This window comes from Oenanthe melanoleuca, chromosome 4 (assembly GCF_029582105.1).
Source record: "Oenanthe melanoleuca isolate GR-GAL-2019-014 chromosome 4, OMel1.0, whole genome shotgun sequence".
Classification (NCBI taxonomy): domain Eukaryota; kingdom Metazoa; phylum Chordata; class Aves; order Passeriformes; family Muscicapidae; genus Oenanthe; species Oenanthe melanoleuca.
This window is the reverse complement of record NC_079337.1, coordinates 20,572,527-20,598,710: the sequence shown is the minus strand read 5'-3', so window position 1 is coordinate 20,598,710 and position 26,184 is coordinate 20,572,527. Positions and strand designations below refer to the sequence as shown.

Sequence of the window (26,184 nt, the reverse complement as noted above, 5' to 3'; positions counted from 1 at the left end):
TAAAGTGAGAGCACTGAAATTTTTATTTGTTACCTCTAGGTACCACGAATTTGACATTAATAGGCAAGACCAGTGAATGAGCAGCAGTACATTGCATTCAAACCTGAATCTCCAAAGCACCAAAAATTGAGCTAGATTTACTTCTTAATCCTATTGTCAGCACACTAGTCTGGACTTGCTGCATCTCGTATTGTCCCTAATTTAGTAGTACATTTTTATGCAGTTAGGGGGCATGAGGAAAGAGTCAATTGTGTAGTACCACTTCTACATCATCATAGGACTACAACATGCACATTCTACTATGTGGCCCAAGCAACAAGAATACAAGTAGAACAGTTATGGGTGGAGACAGGTTCATGTTAACACCACCTATGAATTTGTAGAAACCTTTTTGGATGGGTACCTACAGCAGTTCATCAATTTATGTGGGAACGTTACACGCATGCACAAGTGATACAGTGGAAAACATAGCAGGAGCGGCAGCAGGACGGAGGACAAAGGTGAAATCTGTGATGGGATGCACTGGAAACAAGACCTTCCTCAGCTTTCTACAGCAAGTCTCTGCTCTGTTAGCGAGGCCTGCTGGGCAACAGTTTTGTTCTCATGGCTGCGGAGTTTTGATACGACTTCTAGAAACGCCATGCTCTGCACTTCCTTTTGAAGAGGTTCTGGAAAAGGAAATATTAAAAGAAACAGTGCTTTGTAGGAGACAGGCAGAAGAAAACTGTGAGAAACTTTTCTACTACACCCTGTACACACAAGCATGCAGTTGTGAGTATGCATAATCTGGTTATTGTTTATTTTTGGAATTGCTTTTGAGGGTGGAGAGACAACTTTTCAGGGCGTCCAGCACACACAGACTCCATGGATTTCAGGTAATGATGAATGATGAAGCTGCTGCATAGCAGTTAAGAATATCCACCTGGATAGCTTTCCATAACAGATGCTGAGGAAGTATTTTTAATGAGAACATTTTTTTTTTTGTTTATTCTTTAAACTAGCCTGACCAATTGGGCTGGCCGTGACAGGCTTATTGCATCATTTGTGTGTGTCCACTCTTCCTGTTACGTGGGGTTGTCAGGTCCTTAATGGATGTGGCACCACTTGGTCACTGTTTGCTGTCCCTTTACAGCTCAGCTCTGAAGTTAATGCAAACACAACACGCAGAGTGTTGTCCAGTGCTGTGCATATGGATGCAGTGTTTATGTGCTACTCAGAACTAGGAGACACTGATCATTTTGATTCTGGATTGCGTATTACTTTTTGTATTAATTAAGAGAGATTGGGAGAACTCATAAAATTAAGCAATTTGTAAGAAATTTGATGAGTTTTCTTAAAGCCCTGTACTCTGAACATCTCACAGTTTTGATTTAAAATGGCTGGTTTTGTTCCATGCCTCACTAGTGAAATCCTACTCAGCAACAAATACAAATAATTTTGCTTTCCACATGTTGCTGGGGCCTAATCTCTGAATTTTCATGGAGAATACCCAGCCACCTGTTTCAGATATCTAAGCTTTATGCTGTGCTATTTACTTTTTTTTTAAAAGCAAACTTTGGCATTTGTTCCCATCCCTACCTACTTATTCACATGTTTTTAGTTCTCATGCAGTTTAACCTCTATCATGTAAGATCTGAAACCTCTCATGCTGCTGTGTACCTGGGAACGTGTATGTACAGACTGATGTCAGTGAAGCCGTTGGGGTGTTCATGCTATGTATGCACTTCCTGCTTTCTCCTGATACCAACATGTTTAAGCAGGCATTTCACTGTGCTTTACCACAGATGGTAACATCCAATTTCATGGAGATTCTTGCCTACAGAAGACTGTGCTAACTAAGAATGTTCTGCTTTGGATGATTCTTCCATTTTCCATTGTCCTCGTATTTCTTTCCCAATCCATTCACTCAGTTGCAAGAAGAACTTTCAGATGGAAAGAATCACATAAAAACAGGTATCTGTTAACCACTTAACACCATCTGAAGTTCAGCAAAGGCAAACGCAGAGTTCTTCACCTGGGGAAGAGTAACTCCAGGCACCAGCACAGGATAGGGCCTGACCTGCTGGAAGCAGCTCTGTGGAGAAGGACCTGGGTGTCCTGGTAGATGAAAAGCTGTCCATAAGCCAGCAGTGTCCTTGTGGCCAAGAAGGCCATTGGTATCCTGGGGTGCATTAGGAAGAACATGGACAGCAGGTCAAGAGACCCTCTGCTCAGTCCTGATGAAGCAATATCTGGAGTGCTTTTGTCTAGTTCTGGGCTCCTCAGGCCAGAAAGACATGGAGTTTCTGGAGTGCATCCAGTAGAGGGCAGCAAAGGGACTGGAGCATCTCTCAGAAAGGCTGAGGAAGCTGGGCCTGGTCAGCCTTGAGAAGAGATGGCAGTGAAGCAAACTCAATGTCTGTGAGTATCTGAAGGGAGGGTGTGAAGAGGACAGAAACCAGGCTCTGCTCAGTGATGCCAAGCAACAGGACAAGAGGCAACAGGCAGAGGCTGATACACCTGAACATGAGGAAGAACTTTACTGTGCAGGTGACTGAGCACTGGAACAGATTGCCCAGAGAAGTTTTGGAGCCTCCCTCACAGGAACTTTCTGGATGCAATCCCGTGCCATGTGCTCTAGGATGGCTCTGCTTGAGCAGGGAGGTTTGACCACTGTGGTCCCTTTCAACTTGACCCATTCTGTGAACACACAGATGTTGGCAACATCAAGTTAAATGTTATGTCAGATACCCCATAACAAAGTATAGTAACAACAGCAGTCACTGGAGAATTGAACTAAACCAATAATTAAACCAGTGGAACTGTTTCTAGTTTTTATTGAACTGTACTGGGGCCAGTTACTTTAAAAATAACTACACTGGAATAAGGAAATGTGGCTCACTATGTGGAGATGGTAATGAAAACAGTTAAGATGTAACAGAACTGTAAGAGGTGTACTTTGGTATTTTCCCATGTAACGAGCAATCAGCTCCTTGATCCTCTTCTTCTTGGTTAAAATAGTAACCCCCCTAACTTAGAAGTTAATACCAGGGTTGCTCCATTGTTATTCTTGTGTCCTGTCTGATTTTACACAGGTCTGTTCATCAGGAAGCACGGCAGAACACTGGGTCAGTCAAATGCTGGGCCTTAACTTCACAGCTGCATAATGCAGTGACATGCTGCTATCCATTCTCTAGGAACAGGGTAAGGAGCCTTATGCTTTAGGCAAAGCTCAGAGTGCGGTGGCAGTCTGAACTCTGCCACTCAGATAACCCTAAAATACCCCCCTAAGATAAGACTGGTCTGTACTCTGGTGGACAAGAGACAGGTCTTTGATTTTAAATAACTCTGTCAGTCTTGCAGGTGACAAGATTCAGGAAGGGAAAATGCAACTGTCAGGCAGATTTTCTGAAGATTATTTTAGTTGGAAGCAGTGGAAATAAAGATCAAGACAGTGAGGCTGACTGTGAACCTCTGGCAGAAGGCTTCTGCTCTAAAATGCATGGATAGTCCCAAGCATGACATGGCTCCAGAAGGTTGTGAGTAACAATTAAATTTACATTTCTTAACATTAAAGTGAGTGCTTACTGAGAGCTGAGGTTTGTTAGCAAATTTTGAGCACAGTCTTTGCACACAGAGATGTGTACACTCTCCAAAACAAAGTATTTGTTCCTGAAAGATGGTAGGAATACAACATTCACTTGCATGGATGTACAGGTCTCCAAAATTGCACTTGCAGTAGGCATGGTGAACTCTTTTTAAATAAAAAAGCATCTTTGTTTACAGAGACAGCACATGTTCAACTGTGGTAACTTTTAATCTATTAATTGAATTGCTGTAAATTAATCTCTAGAGAACCTTCATATGTTTCACACTTGGCAATAATATGTGCAGGCTCTGACTTTCCACCTTTCTGTAATTATTCCAGTTCTTTGTCATCTTAGTTGTCTGTAAATGCCTAAACCCTTATGGAATGAAATTTGCTCTCCCTCCACAGATTCAATCTTTCTTAAAGAACTGAATGAAAGAAATGTAGCAACTTTTTGAGACCTTGAATGTAATTTCCCCATGACACCGCTCTGTTTTTTGTTTTGTGGTTTGTTTTGTTTGCCCACACACAGGTGGGAAGTTGCAATATCAAACCACAGCCTGCTCCAGCAGCCTGTAAACATCTTGACCTTTAGCAGAGGATGAGCTCAAACAGTGTCCAGCAGTGATGTGTGTGCCTGGTGGGCTTGAGCATAAGAGGGCTGTTGAGGGAAGGAGTCTCCCTAGTGACATAAATGTAAGGATCCTTCCTAAAGCACCATCACACATCAATTACAGGGAACTTGCAGCTAGAAATGAAAATAAAGTTCTTGTGATCTGCATATTTGCAAAGATGACTTGATACTGCACCATTTTAAATGCTTTTCATTTCTTTCCTGTCAAAGTTTGAGCTAGCTGCATCCTACAGAAGCCAGGGTCAAGTTTCTGCAGTTAATATCCAAAACTGAGTTAACAGCTTCATCCTTGACATTATAGATAGACACTATAGAGTCACAGTAAACTGAACCTTTGTGTCTATATCCATTATGAACAGAGAACCAGTCACAGTGTGTTTGCACATGCTCTGTGTTCAGCTGTAGGAGATAACTATATTGCATACATAAATCTTGGGAAGCAGCCTCTCCTGCATACTCACCAGATCCTATAAGAGCACAGATCAGTACCATGGAGTTATATTTTATTTCTGGAGCACTCCTGTCGTCTGAGAGCAGTCTGTGTAGAATCTGAACAAGCTGAGCATTTTCAAGATCCTTTTCAGCAGTGACTGAAATACAAGTGAAAATTTTTAAGTCTGTAAGTGCCACTTACTTTGACGCTTCCATGTGTTACCCCTTTATTGAAACATGATCTCTCACCTGAGTGAAAGTGAGGCTGGGATACATAACTCATTGGTATACAACTCAAGCACACATTTTATGGTATGATGACAAGAATCACAGCTCTTGCTATAAATATGTGAAGCTGTCTGACTGCTTGAAAGCACAGTCACAGAGTTTAATGATGAAATCCCATCTTAATGTGCAGTAACCTGATGGAAAAGCCATGAGGCTTTCTAGCCATTTAGGCCAACACCTGGAATATTTCAGCTTTCAAGACTTCCATTGCCTGAATTTGCTTTTGGGTAAATATAGATTGTGTAGTTCTTGATTCCATGGTAGAGGGAGCTCAGGGTCCATTATAACGCCTGTGGAAAACTTTTCAAGATCTCCATTTGAGTTACTGCCTCTGTAGCTTTCTAAGATACACGTATTGAACTGGGACTCAACCTTTAAATGCCTGAAGACAAGACAAAGAGATGATTCATGTGAATAGGAACATCTTTCCTTTTATTTGAAACAATTCCTTAATGTACTGGCAGTGATTAGAAAGTTGAACAGAGCGTTCCTATTGTACACAATGGCAAGAGATGAAATCAAGAACAATATGTAAGGTTGTGTAGTTCCTTAGTTAACAAGTAAGCAAATAGGATAAACAAAACCTCTGTTGAGCATTTACTTTCTTGTATGAAAAGCTGAGGTACTACAAACACAGGTCAAGACATGTAACCATGCCTGCCTTCATATGGAAATTCTTACACTTTTTTCTGGGTAATTTAATGAAGACATATTGGGGGCATTAACCACCTCCATGTATTCTGTAGTTCTTACTTTTTAGGTAAATGGATGCTTCACTTTGATAAGCTCTCTCAAAAGCAGGTTAACATTCCTGTGTAGGAATGTGGTCAGGTCATATAGTCTGTAGTCGAAGGTATGTTTGCTTTGTGGGTTTTACCCCAAATCTGAAAGTTAAGCTGGAGGCCTTTCTAGATCACACCACCACCTACCAGAATGATGGAGCAGATCCTGTGTTACCAGCACTCTCCAGTTTCCTGCATAACAGATGGCTTGCCTGTGTCTGCATGAACCACCACGGAAATACTGAAAGGCAGGTGGAAGGAGGAGGCTATTCTACATTGCATTCTCCTTCTATGGCTTGGGCACAGACTGGAAAGGAAACAGGTGGAGTGAACTGCTGGGATACTCACCTAACTCTAGAGCTGCTATCAATGCCAGTGCAACGAGAGCTTCGTTTTGCATTATTACGTGCTCGCTGGTCGCCATGGTTACTAAATGCTTGATGCCACCGCTCTGTACAATAGTCCTAATTACATCCTGAAATAAATAGCACAAAGATGAAAAAGTTCTGCATTGCATACAAACTGAATTAAATAAAGGAGCTGTCAGGGGTGCTGTGTTATCTGTGGGTAAGGGTACTCATTGCTTTATGCACATATACTGATGTATATATAAAGTGATTATACACACATGCAGGGCTACACATGATCTGTTACTGCTCTGCCATTGTAAGGTACAGGGTGTTAAACCAAGGCAGGTAACCTCATAACTAAGGCTAAGACACACATAATGAACTCTTTTCCAGGTTATACGGTATAACTCAAGTTCTCATGCTGTGCCATCAATCATCAAGTAATTAGGGGTTCAAAGTATCCAACAAACTGTAAACTAAGGGTAAGGAAACACAAAGACATAGTTATAATAAAGTTATAATAAAATGCTTCATCTCTCTCCACGAATTTTCAGTTTCTTAAAAATGTTCAGAGAGATGAGGTCACAAACCTTACTATGTAACAGAAATGGTGTACTTGGAAAACTGTTTAGACATGGACAGGAAAATGAGCAGTGGTCTCTTATTATGGAATTTTTCTTCAAATACAAAGCAGGTAAGGAAAAGGGAGATATGGGACACCAATGTGTTGGTTTCTGTTCTAAAGCCAGCTGTTAAAATGAACTGTTGTGTAGTACTGCTGCCCAGTATCTAAGAACTTAAAATGTCATTTAACTGACTTAAATGTATCTAAAACAGATCAAAAATACATAGCTGAGATTCTGTTTTCAGGTTGAAAACTTCATCCAACCTACATCACAAGAGCTAAATAAAGATTTTTGGTCTCTACAAGTATTTGTTAGTTATAATTTCAAAAGTGGTTGCGCACCTCATGTTTTCATCTTATATCCCAAAAATACTTGCAAAATGTTTGCCTGAAAAATCAGGTAACTTGGCATGCTGAAAGGAAACTGTTCAAGGAAATGTAGAGTGGGTTTTTTTTATTTATCCTATGAGTGCAAAATGGTTTGATGTAGCATTTATTTCTTTAAACAAGAATATGATTTAAATTTTTCATCTATATCTTAAATTTCCATTTAAAACACTACCCTCTTTCTTACACTAACCACAAGCCAAAACCAATAAGCTGACATGTGTTGAGGATGAACTATTTTTTTAGTCTTTGCACAGGCAGTGGTGTTGTTTATGCAAGGAAACTGACACAATAATAACCATAATCCTTAAAAATCAAAGTATTTTTAGATAATCATACTGAAGATACTAGCAGCCCAAATTACAGTTTAATGACCCAAGAATATCACATTAAAAATCTTTTTTTCTTCCTAAATGACATAATGTATGCAAGCGTTTAAGTATTTTTATATTTTCCTGTACTAAAAATTATTTATTTTATTATTTGTGGTTTTCTGCTGGAACTCTAAAGTAGTTTTCAGGCTGAGACAATCTGAGAACTGCTAAGTTCTATTTGAATTGTGGAATTTTGGCTATATAAGTCTTAGGAACCAATTAGCATCTTTGACATCAAAGTTTTTTATATTGTAGGTGAACATCACCCTTTAAAAGGCAAAACCAAATAGATGACAGCCATCAGGTTTGGTGCTAGTGTGGCTGAAATCACAGGTACCTACTCCAGCTTTTCAGAATGATTAAAACTGACTGTTGCCTTTGTAATACTACCACAAAGCATTTAAAATTAAAAGCTGAAGTCAAACCTGATGTTCTTAAGAGCCATACAGCTGTACTCATATTCAAAGCTAGAGGGCAGCAAAAGCTTAAAAAACCCCATCGTCTCAGCTGTTACTCTCTTCATGTCAAATTTCCTCTGTGAGTACATGCACCCCACAAAAATTAATTCAGCTGTGATAATGCTGTTATTTTCTGCCTTAATATCTATTTGATTTCATCAGTAGCGACTCCATATTTGGAATTGAATTCTGTTGTCCTATAAAGAATATTTATTAAGTCTCACATCTGTGGTGGTGTTTGCCATCCATGCATGCATATTGGGAACTCTGGGGAGGGGGGCAGAAAAAGTAAGAACCAGATAAATGAACCCTGATCAGTTTTAGAGGCTGAACATAAAGTGGATAATTGGTATTAGACAGAGACAGTGATATTTAGAAATCAGCAAATATTTAAATCCCTGTAAGGCCTGTTGATTTGTTCTGGAGACACTCAGTATACATCTTGCCCCTACTATATTTTTCACTTCATAAATGCCGTGGATTAATGAAGAGGTCACTGTTACAGTTCAGAGCTCTCCAATTCACCCTTGCTATTTAAGCTCAGTAATGCAGCCTGTGTTCCTATCAGTGAACATACTAAAGGAAGTCTGAGCCTGAAATACCCTGTCTCCAGAGATGTGTTTGTCCTTTATACGGCTGCTTTGTCTAATACTCAACTGAACAAGAATGGTGGACTTGGACTGCTTAGGTAAAGATATTTGATTGATATGATGGGAGGGGCACATGAATTTTTCCTAATTATACACCTTTTGCCATATACAAGCAAACTTTTGTTAGAATTTGAAATAAATTATAATTTTTAATAATCCATCAGAATCTTAAAACTCTGAAATATTCTGTATAAAGAGTAGGGAGACAGACTATTTCTGGATCTCAGTTTTATATAAATATATAGCAAGATCCTAACAACTGAGTTCACTGATTCTTCATATATAGCATCATTAAAACACAGAGAATACAGCATGCTGAACTTCTGCAGGATACATTAAAAATAAAAATGAGTTAAGGCTTGGGCAGAGGAGATGTAACACATGAATACCCAAGCTGGCTCGCTAGATGGATTGCGAGCTGGAGGGTTGGTTACCAACAGCAAGTGCACAGGTAAGTCTTACTTCTGGCAAGCTGACCTTTTTCTCCACTAACTTACTTTTGATTTGCTGTGTCGTATAAGTGCAGAAAGTAGTCTGTTGGACTCTCCCATCACACCTGCATGATCCTTGGCTTCACACCACTCCACCAACCGTTCCACCAGTTTTACGTTTTTGCCCAGCTGTTCAGCTGCTTCTGCTACATGATGCCGGAGCCAACAACACAACAAAAAGGTTGTCACTTTTAATCAAGTGCTAGAAAAACAAGCTGAAAGTTACTAACTTGGAGGAGTTATAAGAACTTCACTAGCCTCATTACCAGTGGGAAAGGTCTAGGTAGCATTGAAGCAAGTAAAGCCAGTCAAAATGAAAATAAAAAATCCAGAAAAACATTCATAATCCAGTTTTTGAAACAACATATCAGCCCAGTTAATGAAGCTTGTGCACTGATTAAGAGCAGGGAGAATACAGGTGATATCACACCCCCAGCTGAGCTGTAAGCCAGCTCAAGAATTAAAAACCAGGAGGGACTGCTGCTAGAAGGGAGTGTGGTCAGTTAGATCAGGTTTGATAGACTGTTAAGTCATGTAAGTTTCTTAAAAAAAATTCTATTTCACATCCAACAGCTTTGCTAGAACTAGAATGGATGTTTTGAAAAAATCTGTAGGAACAAGTCAAAAATAAATACACAGCTAATTTACCTCATGAACTATTTCTGGGTTTTAGCAGACTTCTGATTTTATAAATCCTTATCCTGGGAACAAGTTGGTAACTTTTCGGAATTTCAGTCTATCAATTAATAGATATTATCCTGGTCTAAGGACTGAAGTACAGCCAGGGAATACAGTAAGTGAACAGCAAAAAAACACTAACACCTCAATACACACTTATAATGTGACAGTGTAAAGAAGTTCAAAAGTAAATAAGCATTTGACACCTATTTGGAGAGTTTCTGGTAGTCAGTTTAGGAGTTCTGAAAAAAAATCAATCCATATTCCTCTCCTTTTGCATATTCCATGACTTCAGGAATGAAATTTAGAAAAACTCTGCTTCTCTCTTTCAAGAATCTTGGCAGCATATCACAGACTGAACCAAAGAGAATCACTTAACATAGAGAACAGTTTATTTTTACCTTGTGCATCTATTAGCATTCGTAATGTTCCCAGCAGCTTGAACTGAACGGGGGGCATCTCTGATCTGAGAAATTTCAGTACAGCTTCTGCAACACCAGCTGATAGCATCTTAGCCTTATTTACAACTGCATGAATAAAGAACAGGGATTGATATCAAAAACATTTCTGGAAGATGCAGTTTATTTCAGAGCCGGTCTTGAAGGAAATTTTCAGATGTGGTTTGAAAAAGAGGTTGTGAGCACAGACTTCAGGAACAGTGTGCGCTGGTGATACGGTGTTGTGGAAAAATGTCACAGTTCCTGTGAAATTAAATGCTTTTTCCTAGCATGCACATCTAACTTTCTGTGTTCAGCCTGAACACCACCTAAAGGGTAGACTCTGCCCTCTGGTCTAGGAAAGGCATCTTCCACAAAATGCATCAGGCAGAAGCCCAGGCTAATACTTGCATCCCCAAATATGAAGAAACTTCTCTGAGTCCCAACACAGAGCTCTCTGAAATGCATTTAAAGTGCAAACCTTGCCCAGTAGTGTACTTGGAAAAAAGTATTTATTAGGTATTTGAAACAGTGTTTTGACACAGAGCTCAGTTATTACTTGCTTGTTTCTTTCTAACAATGTACCCAAGTAGTTATGTAGGTCTCTGGCAGACACCCTTTAGCATAGGCCACAGGGAAGCTGACTGATGGAAGTGAAAAGAATGACTCACCTGGGAGAGGTAAGCAAATGGAATACTGCTAAACCTCAGTGGGCTTGGTTATGTAATAATCATTTCTAACAGTTATGATTTGTCAAAACTGAAAATAGTAAAATAAGGTTAAATGGATGAAAGACTTATTTTTGGCTTGGCACAAGTAACCATATACAAGTGTTACAGATTTGCTTTGCATGTGTGTGCTCTACTTTTATGTTTGAGTAATCAAAACTCATACAAATTAAGTTACTAAAAATTACAAATAAGCATTCAGCTTACTGCCAACAAACAGTAACTAATTGCAATAGACTGGCTATTCTGTCAGTCCACCTCCAGCTTTAACTTGGCAATTTCAAAGTCTTAAGTAAGATGCAGTATTTTAATAAAGTGGGCACTGTTCTTTGGTGGGGGCCCTCAGCTGTGAGACAGATTGCAAAAGAAGCAAGCAAAAAAAAAAAATTCAGTGCTCTGGACAAAAAGGGTGGAGAAATCATATTCAAGGCCTCCTCAGCTCCTCGCCAATTAGAAGGCTGCCCTTTCTTTGATGGGGGATACTGTGGGATCAAAGGGGCAAGAGACAGTTACTGTGCCTATGATGTATTCAGAACTGCTTGTCTCAACTGCTGTGCAACAGACACAAAAGCAGTGATGGGGCAGAATGAAAAGCAGCAGTCTGACCTGCCTCTAGGAGTGTCAGTCAGAGCTCCCACCCACATTCCCTGGGGGGTACAGTGGGAGAACAGAATTTCACCTTTGGGTAGTTAGCAATGTAAAGAGAGGCTTACCAGGAATAGCCAGGTTTCTGAGAGCACTCAGTGCAGCATGCTGCACAGTTACATTTCCATCCTCCACATGTCTGTCTAGCAGATCCATCAGCTTTTGAACTATGCCATTATCCACCATATGGATGCAGTTTCCGTCTGTGCAAGATGTAACAAGTCACTTGTGAAGGGAAGATTATTACTAAGATTTTTTACAATAGCTTCTTATGAATAGAAGGGTTATTTCCCTGCTCCTTTTTAGATTTCATTGTTGAGAATTTGACCACCATCATCTGTGAGCACTGCAGTGCTCATGATAAATTTACAAGAGTGATAGAAGAAATACTGAAGAAGGCAAAAATCCCCTATATATCTCTACAGATGCAAAATAATATTTTTAAAGTAAGCTTAATGCTTTTGAGGATTGTAAAGTTTAAAAGTAGTACTGTGTAACTCAAGAACAGCTTTACTGCAACACAGTTCTTGTTTGTAGCTGTACAGACAAAGCATGATAGAGGTGCACGCATAAATTTACATAAGCTATTATGGCATGTTCTTACCATTTCTGGCAAAATTTGCAATAGCCAGTGCTCCTGCAAGCTGTAGCTGATGACTATTGGAAGGAATCCATGAAAGTACTCTTTGGAACACACTGCCTTTTCCTCCTTCAAATAACTTTTGCATGGATTCATCTGGGGTAAAAAGCACAGAGTCAGCAAGCCAAAGTGTTTGTTAGGGAAGCTTCTTTTTATGTTTGTGAAGCTCTGCTGCTTTCACTACAATTAATCCAGTCCTTTAATGAGGGACAAAATCTGACCTGTTAAATGTTTGCCTGGGGGGTAGCAGGTCATCTAGGTTATTTAGAAAATTAATAAATAGTGAAATTCAGCAGCCAAACAGTGTTACAAGTATCTGCTGTTGCTTTGTGGAACATAGTGACAGCCCATACTTACCTCCAAGCAATAATAGAACCATAAGATCAGAAGCTGTTTTAAGCTCTGCAATATCATCCTCTTTGTCACTGTCCACAGTCTTCTGGACAATCTCAAGTAAGCACTCCACCAAACCTGCTTCAACCAGCTGCAGTTTAATGACATCTGGAAAACAGCGTGGATAATAGCAGTCAGAATCAGGATTTTAAATGCATCTATCATACACATATGCAGGATGGACTGTAAGAAACAGTGATGTCAGTGTTTTCACTGACAACTTGTGTACATAAAACCACAACTTCTTTATTTGAAATTCTTATGGCCAACTTCTGTTATTATTCATCTAACAGGCTCTCCCTGCCTCTGGACTGCCTTTAGAGCACAGTCATAAGCTGAAGGTGCATGGATCTCTTCACTTTGAAAAATGAGGGTATTTCTCTACAGCACACTTCTGGCACCTCAGTCATGGCACAGCAGACTCAAAGGACTGTGCTGTGTTCATGATTTCCAAAGACAGACAGTGTAGCTGCCATTCGTTGAAAGGGCTGCAGGAAGAGTGCAGAAAAGCCAACCAAAAGGTTGGGTTGGCAGAGAAGATTGCTCTGGAGACTGATGAGGCAAACTCATTTCTTAGTTGGTATTCAAAACAAAGCTTTAAGAAAGTAATAAATACATTTTCAGGTCACATAGAATCTGGGAACAATATTTTTTGTTTCTAAAATAACAAAATATTTAACAGATATTTCCCTTGGAAACTCCTTTACATGCCTAAACTCCCTTTCTGTTAAGAGGAAATGGCAGGCTGTCATGCTATGTTAGGTCTTTTCATACACAGAAGCAGTTCTGGTAGTTTTTGCATGCTGATTTTGAAAAATAGTTACAAAGCACTGCTGAAATGTGCAAAATAAGTGGTTTTCTCTCTGTTTTCTACATGAAATGGTATTGTAACAAAAAGGAGTTTAACCCAAGATAAAATATTTTTAGGCCAGAGCTTTGGAAATATTTTTTCATACAGTTTACAAGCTCTCCCAAGTGTGGGAGAGGAAATGTGTTCTACCTCTGGTGAAGGATGTGTCTGACTCTCAGTTTCCTGGTGTCACTAGGCTTTGTGCCTCAGTGAAATTCATTGTTCCTCTAAGAGCAGCTGACCTTCTCGCAAACTTTGTAAGGAAACGCAAAATCTCCAGCTGAGATTTTTTTTTTTAAAAATAGGCACTTTTGCACTGAGGTGCTTTAAAAATAGAGAATTCCCTTAGTTATAGAATATTATACTTGCAGATGTTCTGTGATTTGAAATTGAAATTGCTACACTAGCATGCTTAATCAACAAGTAAATTAGAAAAAAAGCTTGAAACACCCCAACCGCCAAAATCCAGACTCTGCAAATACTTAATTGAGGTATTTTCCCCTTCTGACCTATTGGTAATTATCTACAATCAAAAGCACCTAAACAGTACTAGCAAAGTGAACTCATTTAAGTGTGCCTTGAATCTACAGATGAAATGTTTTTCTGACTACCTCTCAACATCCGAGCATCCGAGTTAGGGTCATCAGCAGTGAATTTCTCAAATCTTATTGCAACTAAAAAACATATTCTAAGAAAAAATAAGCATTTGAATTGACATATGTCAAATACACAAAAAGTTCAACCCTATTTTGCCAGTCTCTGAGGATAGAACTATCTTAGAGCAAACTGTAAATGATTATACAATAAATTATATATTTTGGAAGAAATGTGCATTGTTAGAACTGAAAAAAGGAATTGATTTCCATGCCACTTAAAAGTCAAAATAACTTTTTTAATTGAAGTGAAAGTTTATCCTAACTTCGTAAAACAGACACACACAGAATGTGTATACACAACACAGTAGAATGAAACATAAATCTCAGTTTGCAGTTCTAACAATTTATTCAATTAAAAAAAGCTTTAATGCTGAGATGGTTAAAACAAGGTTAGACAGCCATCAAATACTGTGATGTCTTCCCTACACAGAACTGCTTCCCACATCAGTCCAGCTCCACCTGTTAACTCATTTCTTCATTTCCATTAAGGACAGGTGATGCATTGTACAAGCCACCTTTGTCTGATCCTTTGTTTCTCTGGGAGGAACATCCCAAAGGGATGATCAGGGCTGCACATCAATTCCTGCTCTGGGTTGAGCAGTGATTCAAAGTCCCAGGGGCTGCCTGGGGCTATGTAAGATACGCCACCAAACACTCAAATTAAATTCATATGATCTCTCAATGAACAATAAGGGCAGAGTGTCCAGCCCTTATGTCTACAATTGACATGCCCCTAGCAAAAATAATGTTATAGGAAATGGAACTGCCAGTGGCTCTGCGATTCCAGGAAATGATGTTCCTGGTGCTCCAATGGTCTGTGAACACTTGAGCCAGTGTTTGCAGACAAATGTCGTGAAGCTCTCTAAAAAGCAGCTTTTGATATTCAAATTGTGGGCATAGGGCAATAAAATATAACATAATCGTATACAGAGTGAATCAACGATGGAATTAACATCAACAATGTGCTGGCTCTTGTCATATGCTCAACAATTAAGACCTATTCACTTTTCATGAAATGACAATCACAATGATCAGCTGTGGTGGCTTCGGAACAAGGCAGCCCATTACTCTGCATTTAGTGCCTGAAAAAGACACTGATATACTGAAATAAAAAATATACATAAGAGAATGAGTAAAAGAGTAAGAAAAAAAAATTCTTACCATTTTCTGCTAGGGGGGCCAAAACTTCAAAAATCATCTCTTTTTTGTCATGCTCTATTTGCTTCTTGAACAGTTTCACAAGCTCTTCAGCAATGTTTGTGTAGGCAAACTGCTCCTTACTTGACTCTGTGAAGCAAAAGGAGAAATTCAGTATAAAGTAAACAAACCACATCAAAAGGTAGAACTACTTTTTCTCTTTGTTACTAGCTTTATTCAGTAAGATGACTAACTGCTCTTCACAGACAAAAGCAATAGACTCATGCTTGTCACAAAATGAAAAGATAAATGTCTAAGACTTTAAATGTGCTGACCTGAATTAGTTATGGTTAAGGATGTTAAAAATATATAAATATATGATTCAAGGCTGTTTGGTCTGGTTTTGCCCAACAAAATATAAGGTAGCTATAGAAACAGTAATGGTACAAAAATAAATCTCTGATTTCCCTCATCTTAACAGAAGGAAGAGCTGGTTATATACTGAATTTTCTGTGGGAGAGATGAAGATTTGCACCAAATACTTTAATATTTACTTGGTATCACGATAGTGAGGTTTCTTTTGAAATCTGTGTGTGGCTGTTCCTGGGCCACCTCATACTGCACAGATACAGAGTAAAGCAGTTTTACAGCTGGGTGAGATTCATACCAGATTAGCCAGATCTTTAAATGTACATTCAACAAAAGTATCTCTTATTCCATTGCCTGTATCATATTCCTCCTCACTGGCAGTTTTACAAGGGATGCAGGTGGTAGGGCTGGTGTTCTGCATTCTCCAGTTGCCACCTCCTGAGGGCCATCTGTACTCAGAAAACCTTCCAGCACCCTTGGTATTACTCTGGCGGATGCTTAGGGATTACTTTACTGTAGAATTGACCCCAAGGACTTGGGAAAAGCATGAACTGCAGTTCTAGACACTTTTGTGAACATCTTATTATTGTTTTCTCTCACTATGCATGGTTGCATAGTATATTCTATGTGGATTTTTGATCTTTCCAGTATTTTTCCAGACCCATCGCTGGTTTGTGCCCTGCTTTGACACAGAGTAAGTCATATAATGTTTTTCAAGGGATCTGTGCAATGCTGTTGTCTTGTAAATGATGAAAAATGAGAAATCTCACAAAAAAATTCCCTGAAGTTACAAGGCAAAAATAAAATAATATGGTTACAGTGTGATTGACTGCTGCTTAAGGGAGAATAAATTATTAAAAAGTAAATTAATTTTGGGCCAGTCTTAAACAACGAGCAGCTTTTCAGTGTGTATGAGCTGGAAGGGAAGCAGCTGCTGTAAAGTTTCTTTCCCATGGTTTTCATTACTCAACAAGACAGAGATCTTGAAGACCTCTGATTTGTTAATTTCTTTAGTGCTACCTTGATGGCTTTCTCTGTTGTTGATTTGTTAAGAATTGTCTGCTGTAAATAAATGTATTCTGTGTATGACCAGACTAAACTAGGTAACATGATACTTTCTCTGGCCTTGAAATCCATGAACTCAGGCCACCAAATACTATAAACTCATATAAACTATTTTTCGTATTTTAAACTGCTGGATGTTCTTAGACGATATCGTAAGTGCTATGTATTATTTACTCCAGTGCAAAAAACCCCCAACTCAAAAAACTAGAATTTCACCAAACAGGTTAGCAAAAGAACAATAGAATGCATAAATGTTAATAAAACACTGGCCTTAACAACCCATTGATTTACACATGGTTGCATTCCAATGAAAGCTGATCTGCTTGGATCAAAGCAGAGCCACAAACTTCAATTTAAATGAAGTTGTAGCTAAATTTAACATCTATTAATGATTTATACATGGAGGTATTTAGACTAGAATATGTTAAAATTCTGCACCTAAAATAATTTGCAGATTAGTGAACTGTGCCTGTCTCAGTTCCATTCAGAGATTTTCATGAGTCAAATTTAATCTTGATAAAACTTTGTCGAGTTACTCTAGGATACAATATTTATATTATTAATAAATAATTCACATTAAGTAGCAGTGCTATGGAAATACTGTTTAGATGATTTAAAATGTGCTTAGTTGCACTGAAGCACAGTAACATAAAACATGAGGTTGAATTAAGTACCTAAATAAATTTCAGCTACTGAAGAGGGAAAAAAAAACCAGAGACAACTATATATTCTAGAGAAAATAAGCAAAAATTTCTTGTCTGTTATTGCTGACTGTACCAAAAGGACTTGAACGAGCTTTTGTTAGTCTTTAACTAAGACTTAACATTATGAAAACTGGATGTAAATTTGAAATTGGTATTGTGGACTTACCGAGTTCTGCTAAATTGCCAAATGCAACAAGGCACATTTCTGTCAGAGCTGCATTTTGGCAATGAATACCCAACAATTTCACTAACGTAGGAATAACACCCATATTGATAAGCTGTGACTGCAAGGTATCTACATAAAAAGAGAGTACAACAGTGAGTTAGCATTTCTCTTCATAGTATTGTTCTTTTAACCAAAAAAGCATTTTTCACACAAAGGAACTTCTAGACTAAGAAGCATTAATATGTCTGTCTCCTCTACTCTTCAGACTAGGATTTGGTCCAGATTTGAGATATGGACTCATATCCTCCTTGTCCCTGGCAATGTAATGTATTCCCAGAAATATTCCTTCCTGATCTGGTCATAGAGTACAGTGAATTATGCAGCTACTGACAGTTTTGTGGTTATCAGGTTCCTAATACATGTCAGGTTTGATTTTGGGCTCACTGAGACTAGCTGACTGAAATTGACCTGAACTAGGTCAGTGAAACAATGATTCATCTGAAAGATTTTTCTATATACTCTTTTTTAAATTAAAGATCAAAACTGGAAAATTAAAATTAGAATGAATATAAACTGGCACTGAAATAAACATGAAAAGTTTTATAAACACAGGAAGTCACAATGTAGATTATGAAGAGCTTGAGAAAAAAGAAGTTTAATAAAGACAAAAAATGGAAGGTTTAAGAAAAGTCCTTAGAAGCCATTCTGATAATTTCTTGCATAGGATGAAAGTTTATAGTATTTACAAGTAAGAAAAGTATTGCCTCCTAGGTGTCTGCAAATAGAAAGATGCTTTGATGGTTAGGCAGAAACATGATTGGTTTAAAGGATTATTTACAACAGTATTTCCTCTTACACATTTTATCTACAACATAGCAAAGAAGAAAAACATTGTTTCACAGTTGAATAGAATGAAGCAGACATAAACACATCAGATGTTGTTTAGTAATTTTCCTAAGCATCTTTTTTCCTTTGTTTCTAAAGCACTTCAACTATGTTTAAATGTTACGGACTCAAAAAACAAGGATCCAAAGCCCACTGAAGTAAAGAGAATTGTATTACTTAATTGAGCTTTTGGTCAAGCCCTACTGGGGAATTCTGGGGTGGGTTTGTTTGTTTTTTCATTTGCATGTTAGTTTTTTTTAGTGTGGATTTCTTGCTAAGGAATGCATTCTAGGCAACTGAAATCAGTTGGAGTTCTTATATCTGTGGCATCAGAGCCATAAAAAATTGCAGATTTTTACAGGGAGATAAAAACATATAACATCTGAAGTTTAGCAAATTTAGAATTATCTCATGCTCTCAAAAAACTCTTTGCCCTCAAAATTCTGGCAAGCATGCTCAATATTTTCATGTAATGAAAATTATGATACAATTCCAGAATGTTTAGCTCATTTGTATTCAGTATAAAATACTTTGATAATAATTATGAATTTGGTGTACCAAGTAAGTAAATGGCATGGTTATTAGAGCTTATTGGGGATGAGCAGGAATCCTTATGGCTTGACATCTTTAATAAAACTGTATTACTTACCAGTAACTGAATTTCCTTTTTTGGGGGAAGGGATTACCTCTTCCACAGATTCGTGGTCTTTAGTGAAATTTATGAGTACGCCATGTCAGACACCAAAGAGCTGTTGAAGTTGTCAAATTTCAGGTAAGTACAAATTGTACTAGCGCATGCATTGAATGCCATTTTACCTCTGGCAGATGTATGAGTCACTACTACACCCTCCTACTTAATTCCAAACTGACTGGAAAAAACTGTCCTTCAATAGGAAAACTGGGGAGAGAGGGAGATGGAATGGTTCTACAGAGAAATTATTGTGTAGGAGAACTCAAGTTACTGGTAAATAATCTGGTTTTGTCCTTGGTTTGTGATTGTCCCCTGCAAACACTTAAAAATGCTGAAGGAAAACTAGTCATCATGGAGAGTGGGAGAACAAAGACACAAACCACAAATGCCATAGAAAATTATTTGGAAAGAAATTGCTTTGTTACTAGACTATACCTTTAGTCACACTAAAAATCGCTTTATCCAACTGTAATGGATAAAGAGACAACCTCTGTGGACTTTAGTCCAACATCAGAAGCATAAATTCTCCATTTTGAGCAGGGTTTTTTTCTTCTGCTGTCTCTTTCTTAATACAAAATATACAAAAAGCATGGAGGGAAATGACATAATCTTTGAAAGGAAATAGGAATCTTAAGAACCAGATAGAAAGATATAGCATTGTTCAAGAGAGCAAGGAGTGCACTGACTAAAGGACTTCTAGAACTTCTAAACTAAAAAAAAAATGAAAACTCATATACTAAGAAAGAACAATTGTATTGGGTGATGGTCAGGTGGTACACCAGACTCTATACCAGTCTGAATTGCCAGAGTAGAAGGATGGCACCTGAGTACAGGAAATATTTACAGTGGTAAGAATGGCATTACAAGAGTTGACAGCAAGGTAAACATTTCCTTAACAGCAGTAAGTGTTAATTTAAAATTTATAAATTTTCTCATTTGATAAAGATAGGGCAAACCTGTGAGTCACAAAGCTGCACAGGAAGCAAGACCTTTGAAAATAAAAGGTTGCCAGCAGCTATTTGCTGTGTTTATACTTAAGCCTGGGCTTGCCATGCAAATTCTGGACCTGACATTTACATCTGTCATTATCACCAACAGGAGGCTTTTTCTCTAGCAAAGTCTATCAAGCATTTTAAGAGAAAAGTATCAGGCATCTCACTGGTATGGAGACCTGCAGCTCTTATTAGTTCAGGTATATTAAAAATACCGAAAATAAAAATATCATTCTCAGCTGGATGGACTGCCAGCAGTTCTGTGTCTGCTCCAGGGAAACCTCAGACTGTGTGGCTTGGACTAACTGTGTATCTTGGCCTTTCACTGCAGGAAGTGTTAATGCCCTTCTAGAGCAGGAGACAATTTTGGGGAAACATGCATCCCTCCTACAATTAGTCGCCTGACACAGGACCAGAGTGAGCTGTGACACCAGGCAACACTGTGTTTCAGGATGAAACAGCACTTCTATCCACTTCCTAAGCAGAACTTTATGCATAGAGAGCAGGAAGCATGAATAACTGAATGCCTCTTCTGAATTTATGACTTAAAACCACAATTTGCACTGCTATTACATGTTGCACTATGCCTGTGTGTTCTTTTGGGGTGAAAAGCACTGACAGTGATGCTGTACAGATGCATATACAGGTAGATAAAAGGCAATCAATACATGCGCCAGCACAAAGAATTACCTACCTAAAACTTGAATTTCAATGGCTCCATGTCCTTCGGTGACACACATGGAAACTCCAAAGAGTAAGATCTGAGGAGAATATCCCAAATTCAGAACTTTATTGGGGATGTTTTAGTTAAAAACGCTGATTTAGGCTAATTCATGATTTTGAAAAGAATTTCAGAAAACAACTCATCATTTGTGTCCCATAATGCTGAAGGAAAAGTATTTCTGTACAAATTGATGGCATAATTTCATACCCTAGAGAAACCTGCTTGCAATCCCCACAGCTTTGTTAAATCATGACAGAACATAAAAGTGATTGTATTGATTGTCTCACTATGGTAAGGAATATACTTTTTATCTGCTTTTAGACACTTTAGGTTACTTTGCAATTAAGTATATTTAAGTCTCAAAAGCATGCTAGGCATCTCTAACTGTGATGTAAATGAAACAAAACCCATGACAAGCATGAAAATTAGCAAGGTAAGTCTTAGGAGGAAGCATTACTGAAGTATTGCTGTCAGACCATAATAATGGTGCCATAAATCTCCCTTTCATTTCTTCTACATTTACACAGTGTCTGCAGATGGTCAACAGTGCACATCAGACCCCAACATTCATTCCAGCTGCTAAGAGTTTTGTGAGAATAAGAAAGGCTCAGCAGTTGTATGATTTAACATCAGGATGTCACACGAAGGTGCTGAAGGAAAGACAATCTTGACAGGCTGAAGTTTGATATGAAATGAAATGAGGCAGCAATCTATAAATGTAATTATTTTTATCTACATATCTACACTCATATATATAAGTGTATGTATACTTTCATACATGCATACCATATCCAGTTAACTTCTGATCCCCAATTTGACTATCTAATAAGCCAATTGGCCTAGTTCTTCCCTAATTTCTGCATTTCTTTAAAAAGCCTTCATGGTTTGTTTTAGAGATCTCAAGAGACAATTTGTTTACCTTATGGACTGATGCCATTAACTTGCAAATAGTCTTGGCTCACAGGATTATGGGATCTGCAGAATAACCACTCATATTTGTAACTCTTTTATGTGAGTGTTTGCAAATTATTAGTTTTATTAGATTAGTTATTAGTTCTCCCCTCTTTATCCAAGCCTGCTTTGCTTCTTGCTCTCAAGCAGATTAATGGCTACACAGAAGCTAATAACTGAAAGCAGGGATGAGCTATTTGTGTCTGATTGAACTTGGGTAATAAAATACAATTATGACAAGAGAGCCAAGATAACCTGGGCTGAAGGTAAAGGGATGTTTCCCATCAGAAAAAAAAACCTCTCTCATTTCTATCAGTGCAATTAAATATCAACACCTTTTTTTTTTTTTTTTAAAGCTTAAAAGAACTGCAAGAAATGCCAAAGTTTGAGTTTATTGTCTTAACAACTGTAGTTACTAAAGAAATTATAAGATACCAAGGAAGCAAAGAAAGAATTTAGAGACAGTAAGCAAAATAATTCCTGAACACAAGGCAGATGACACAAGAACCTTGTAAAAGTAATCCTGTTTTTAAAGCTTAGACAACACTTTTATGACTGGAGTTACAATTGCAAGCTGAGTGTCCAGAATCAGGATGAGATACAAGAATGCTCCATTAATTTGCTCTGTTTAGGAAAAGGAAGTCTTACTTGTAGCTGCTCCTTAGTTGCCTTTTTTGAAAACTCATGTGTGATAAACCCCTTAAAGTACTCAAGACTGAGTCTCTCATGTTAAAAAAAAATAAGGCAGTTGATAGTTACTAATAATGAAGTAGTAGTTATTGGAAGAAAAGGACAATTAGCTGACGGGGAATGACAAACTAGAATCAAATGAAACAATATATATACTCTTTTGCTCATAAAATGCTGATGATTAGAAAATATTAGGGTGTTCACAGATAATTAGGTGCAACTAAGAACCAATTGTGCTGTAAAGGTCCTTATCTGGATAGCTAGTACAAATTAAAAGAGTGCAAGTCATTAAGAGCAGTTAAAGAAATCTTCCAAAACTCCACCTGTAACTTTTTAACACAGCATGCCAAGCTGAAAAAGATTATAGAAACATGAAAAGAGAATGCAGAAGTGCTATTTCAAAGACTGAAACACTTTCTCCTTACCTAATATTTTTCCTTTTATTTTTGTCCAATTGGTTTCCATAACTACAAAGAATTCCGTGACTCTAGGCTGCAATCCCATACTGCTCATCCCTCAGTAAAACCAAATGCAAAATGCAGTGTTTTATCTTCTTTGTAAATAGCTGGGATCAAACCTTTGCAAGTAAATCCCAAAAATGGTATTCACTAAGCTGTGAGCACAATTAACTGTCAGGGAAATCTCAGTTTTGATGTTTAACAGGCCAGCAAAGAACTGGATTTACTCAGAATATTATTTACCTCCTGCTGCAATGCATGGAAGTAAGTGGTTGTGGGCTCCTAGCTGACATTGACTGCTGTCCTGAAAATTTATGATGGCCCACAGGTGATATTTTTAGATCAGCTCACAATTATAGTCCAATTGTACTTGTGACTCTTAAAACTGGCAAGACAGGTCAACTACCTGTTTCTCCATTCACATGCTACAGGTATGGTCACTGAATTTTCTTTTAAAATTTTAGTCCTTTAAATCACTTTTTTTTTTTTTTTTTTTTTTTTTTTTTTTAATACTGATTTGGCATGTTATTTGGGGTTTAATTCAATGGTTGCCCCAGTCAGTGAGCAAATTCACAATGGAACTAGAGGACACAAATCTTACACAGCCTACCCATGAATGCTGCACCAAACATGAGCTGGGTTCCTGCAAAAGGGGCTCTTCCTCATGGAGACAGCCAAGTATGTGGAGGTTTGGTAAACCCCCAGTACTCCTCCCTGCTGTGATGGTAGAATACAGGGCTGGTGAGCACCCTGATCCAGGAGCTTGGAACACTCCTGCATTTCTCACTTCTGACACTGCTTCAGTGGCCCCTGTGAATAGTGTGTGTGAGATGAAAGATGTCCTTTACCAGAGAGGAGAGCAGCTAGTGAATCCTCCTGGCTGTCACTGAGCCACACAACTGCTTTATTGATTGCATCAGAATAAGCTATCTTACTAGATGGAATGAGTCATTTATTCAATGTTCCTAACAGTTAAGCTGTTCAGAAGCTGCTTGTTTGGGAGATTTATCTCATAATTAGTTTTCCTAGAGAAGATCTGCTGGGAGCTTGGTCACTGAAGCAAAACTGGTAACAGTTGCTTTTGGATTTGTCTGTCTAGAGCTACCAGTATATGGTTTGCTCATTAGTCTTAATTAATACAGAGCATTCTGGTAGCTTAGAGGTGAAAATATCTATTTGCTCCAAACATAACAAAGAAAAGTACTGAGTTAACACTATGAAATATAAAAAATGTGATACTCATGCAAAGTGGTCAAGCAAAACAGTTCCTGTTTTAAAACAATATGAAATGAAGGAAGTAGAAAGTTGCTATTTAGAGAAGATGGAAGAAGTACTGTAAACAAGAATTCTTAGATAATACAGAGAAAAGAGGAGGAAAAAAATCCAATGTAAGAACAAGTGATAGAGATGAGACACATACAACAGTTATATTTGGAGCTGGATGTGTAACACAAAGAGCTGAGATCTCTAGAGAGATGGCACAGAAAACACACATGGAAACTATGCTAGAAGAGGTGATAAAGCAGATTAAAAACATATACAATAAAACCTATGGACCATCCTGAAAAGTATAAAAGTTTTGGAGACATAAGATTGGAAAGTGAGTTACAGCAGGTGCTATCTTTCAAGAATTGGTAACTAATAAAGAAGATATTTCTTTCTAAGATGAAACACTGCAATTGAGGAAATGGGCATGATTGAAGACAATGTAACTACTAACTGTATTTGTAATCTATGCCATTGCAAGTCAGGAGAACAGCCTCTCTGTAGCCTTCCTAATGTATTCCAGTATCATTCACATTTTGACAACTTGAAAATCTGTGAATGCTGTAAATATATTTTGGCACATTAAAACACCTGTGTGTAGAAGCAAGCTAGATACTAGTTTGTACAACTAATGTAGAATGCTATTGTATTACTCTCAGTGGTCAAGGGTTTCCCATTTAATATACTGTCATGTTTTTGTCCCAGTCTCTAAACATCTTCAATTAATGATATAATGAACACAAACTTATAATTTTTAGACACAGAACAGTGTTGAACATATGTATAAATGATTCCCCATTTATCTTAGAACAATGTAACATTCCACAAGGAGAAAAAATATTAACTGTTTGGCATACATACCCTTAAATAATTAACAACACTGCATATCTGCAACAAATTAGTCTTATGATGTTATTTGATACTAAAGAGAAAGAAAGGACTTAATGTAGCCTTCTAATTACTTTCTGTAAATCTGTATGATACATTTTAAGCTTTGCTTTTAGACAAAGAAGTAACTTCCAGATGCTCATCTTAAAACTTTAAACAATTTATGTTATATGGAATTGTGTCAGGAATATATCTAGCATTTTGGGAACATAATTTTACTGAAACAGAAAAATTATATGTCTGAATTGAGGTCCCTGATCTCTTCAGAATAACATCCACAATGTAAACCTACAGATGATTTTAACTTTTTATCTTTTTTTGTTGGGGTTGTTCTCCTGGTAGACATAAAGCAAATTTTCGGTGTTGTTTACCATTCTCATTGCTATAGTTCATCAGCATGCCACAAAAGACAGTCAAGAGCTTCTCACTGGCTGGATCTGTTTTACTGCACAGTGACCTTAAATGGTCTACTACAATATGTGCACCACCTGCATGGTCAACTGCGTTCCTGCCCTCATCTGTAAAACAAAGAGTTACATTAAAAAAAAATGAAACCAAACCCCCACAGTCGAATCCCGAATGTAACAGTAATCATACAAAATGAAGCTTTTAAACAGAGTGAAGTCATTCCTCCAGTGTTGTCAAATTCATCTAGAGAGATGCCTGAGGGCCAACTTTTAGTGCAATAGAGCTAGGAAAGTGAAAACACCTACAACAAAAAGGATTAACCACCTGGCCCAATACGTTTGTGAAGAAGTTCAGTGTTTGAGGCAGAGCTGCTGGAGCTGATAAATAATATTCTGAAGATGCACTGAGTTTTGTCAGAGGGAAGTTCTGAGCACTTGACACAGCTTAGTCCATATACAGGTAATTCACTCTTGCTGTTACACAGATCAAGAAATTGAAATACAGAAAATAAACTGCTTTGATTACTTATAAACAAAAAGGGGAATAATGGATAAAACAGACAGAGGTGCTAGTTCCCAGTGGCAACTGTTCATGCACTCACTCTGCCACACAGCCATGCACAGTTCTCTGCACTTCTATAGCTGAAATTTAATACCACTGTCAGATATTTTTTGTATGGCTAAAAGAAAAATTTACTCTGCACCTATAAAAGACTACAACGTTC

General features: G+C 37.9%; 1 protein-coding gene across 8 annotated transcripts in view; it reads right to left on the bottom strand.

The window, feature by feature from the left end:
- RAP1GDS1 (Rap1 GTPase-GDP dissociation stimulator 1) overlaps window positions 1-26,184 on the bottom strand; it is an 89,218-nt gene continuing 63,034 nt past the window's right edge. For 4 of the 8 annotated variants that reach the window (XM_056490930.1, XM_056490931.1, XM_056490935.1 and 1 more), the window contains 11 exons: window positions 25,424-25,570; window positions 17,508-17,636; window positions 15,228-15,353; window positions 12,525-12,668; window positions 12,132-12,263; window positions 11,596-11,730; window positions 10,119-10,244; window positions 9,046-9,185; window positions 6,053-6,179; window positions 4,664-4,792; window positions 1-668 (listed from right to left, as the gene is read on the bottom strand). In XM_056490930.1, the coding sequence (XP_056346905.1) occupies window positions 541-668; window positions 4,664-4,792; window positions 6,053-6,179; window positions 9,046-9,185; window positions 10,119-10,244; window positions 11,596-11,730; window positions 12,132-12,263; window positions 12,525-12,668; window positions 15,228-15,353; window positions 17,508-17,636; window positions 25,424-25,570 (1,463 nt within the window). In that variant the 3' untranslated portion in view covers window positions 1-540. The remainder of the gene's footprint in view (window positions 669-4,663; window positions 4,793-6,052; window positions 6,180-9,045; window positions 9,186-10,118; window positions 10,245-11,595; window positions 11,731-12,131; window positions 12,264-12,524; window positions 12,669-15,227; window positions 15,354-17,507; window positions 17,637-25,423; window positions 25,571-26,184) is intronic. The other 4 variants (XM_056490934.1, XM_056490933.1, XM_056490932.1 and 1 more) reach the window with 3 other exon arrangements.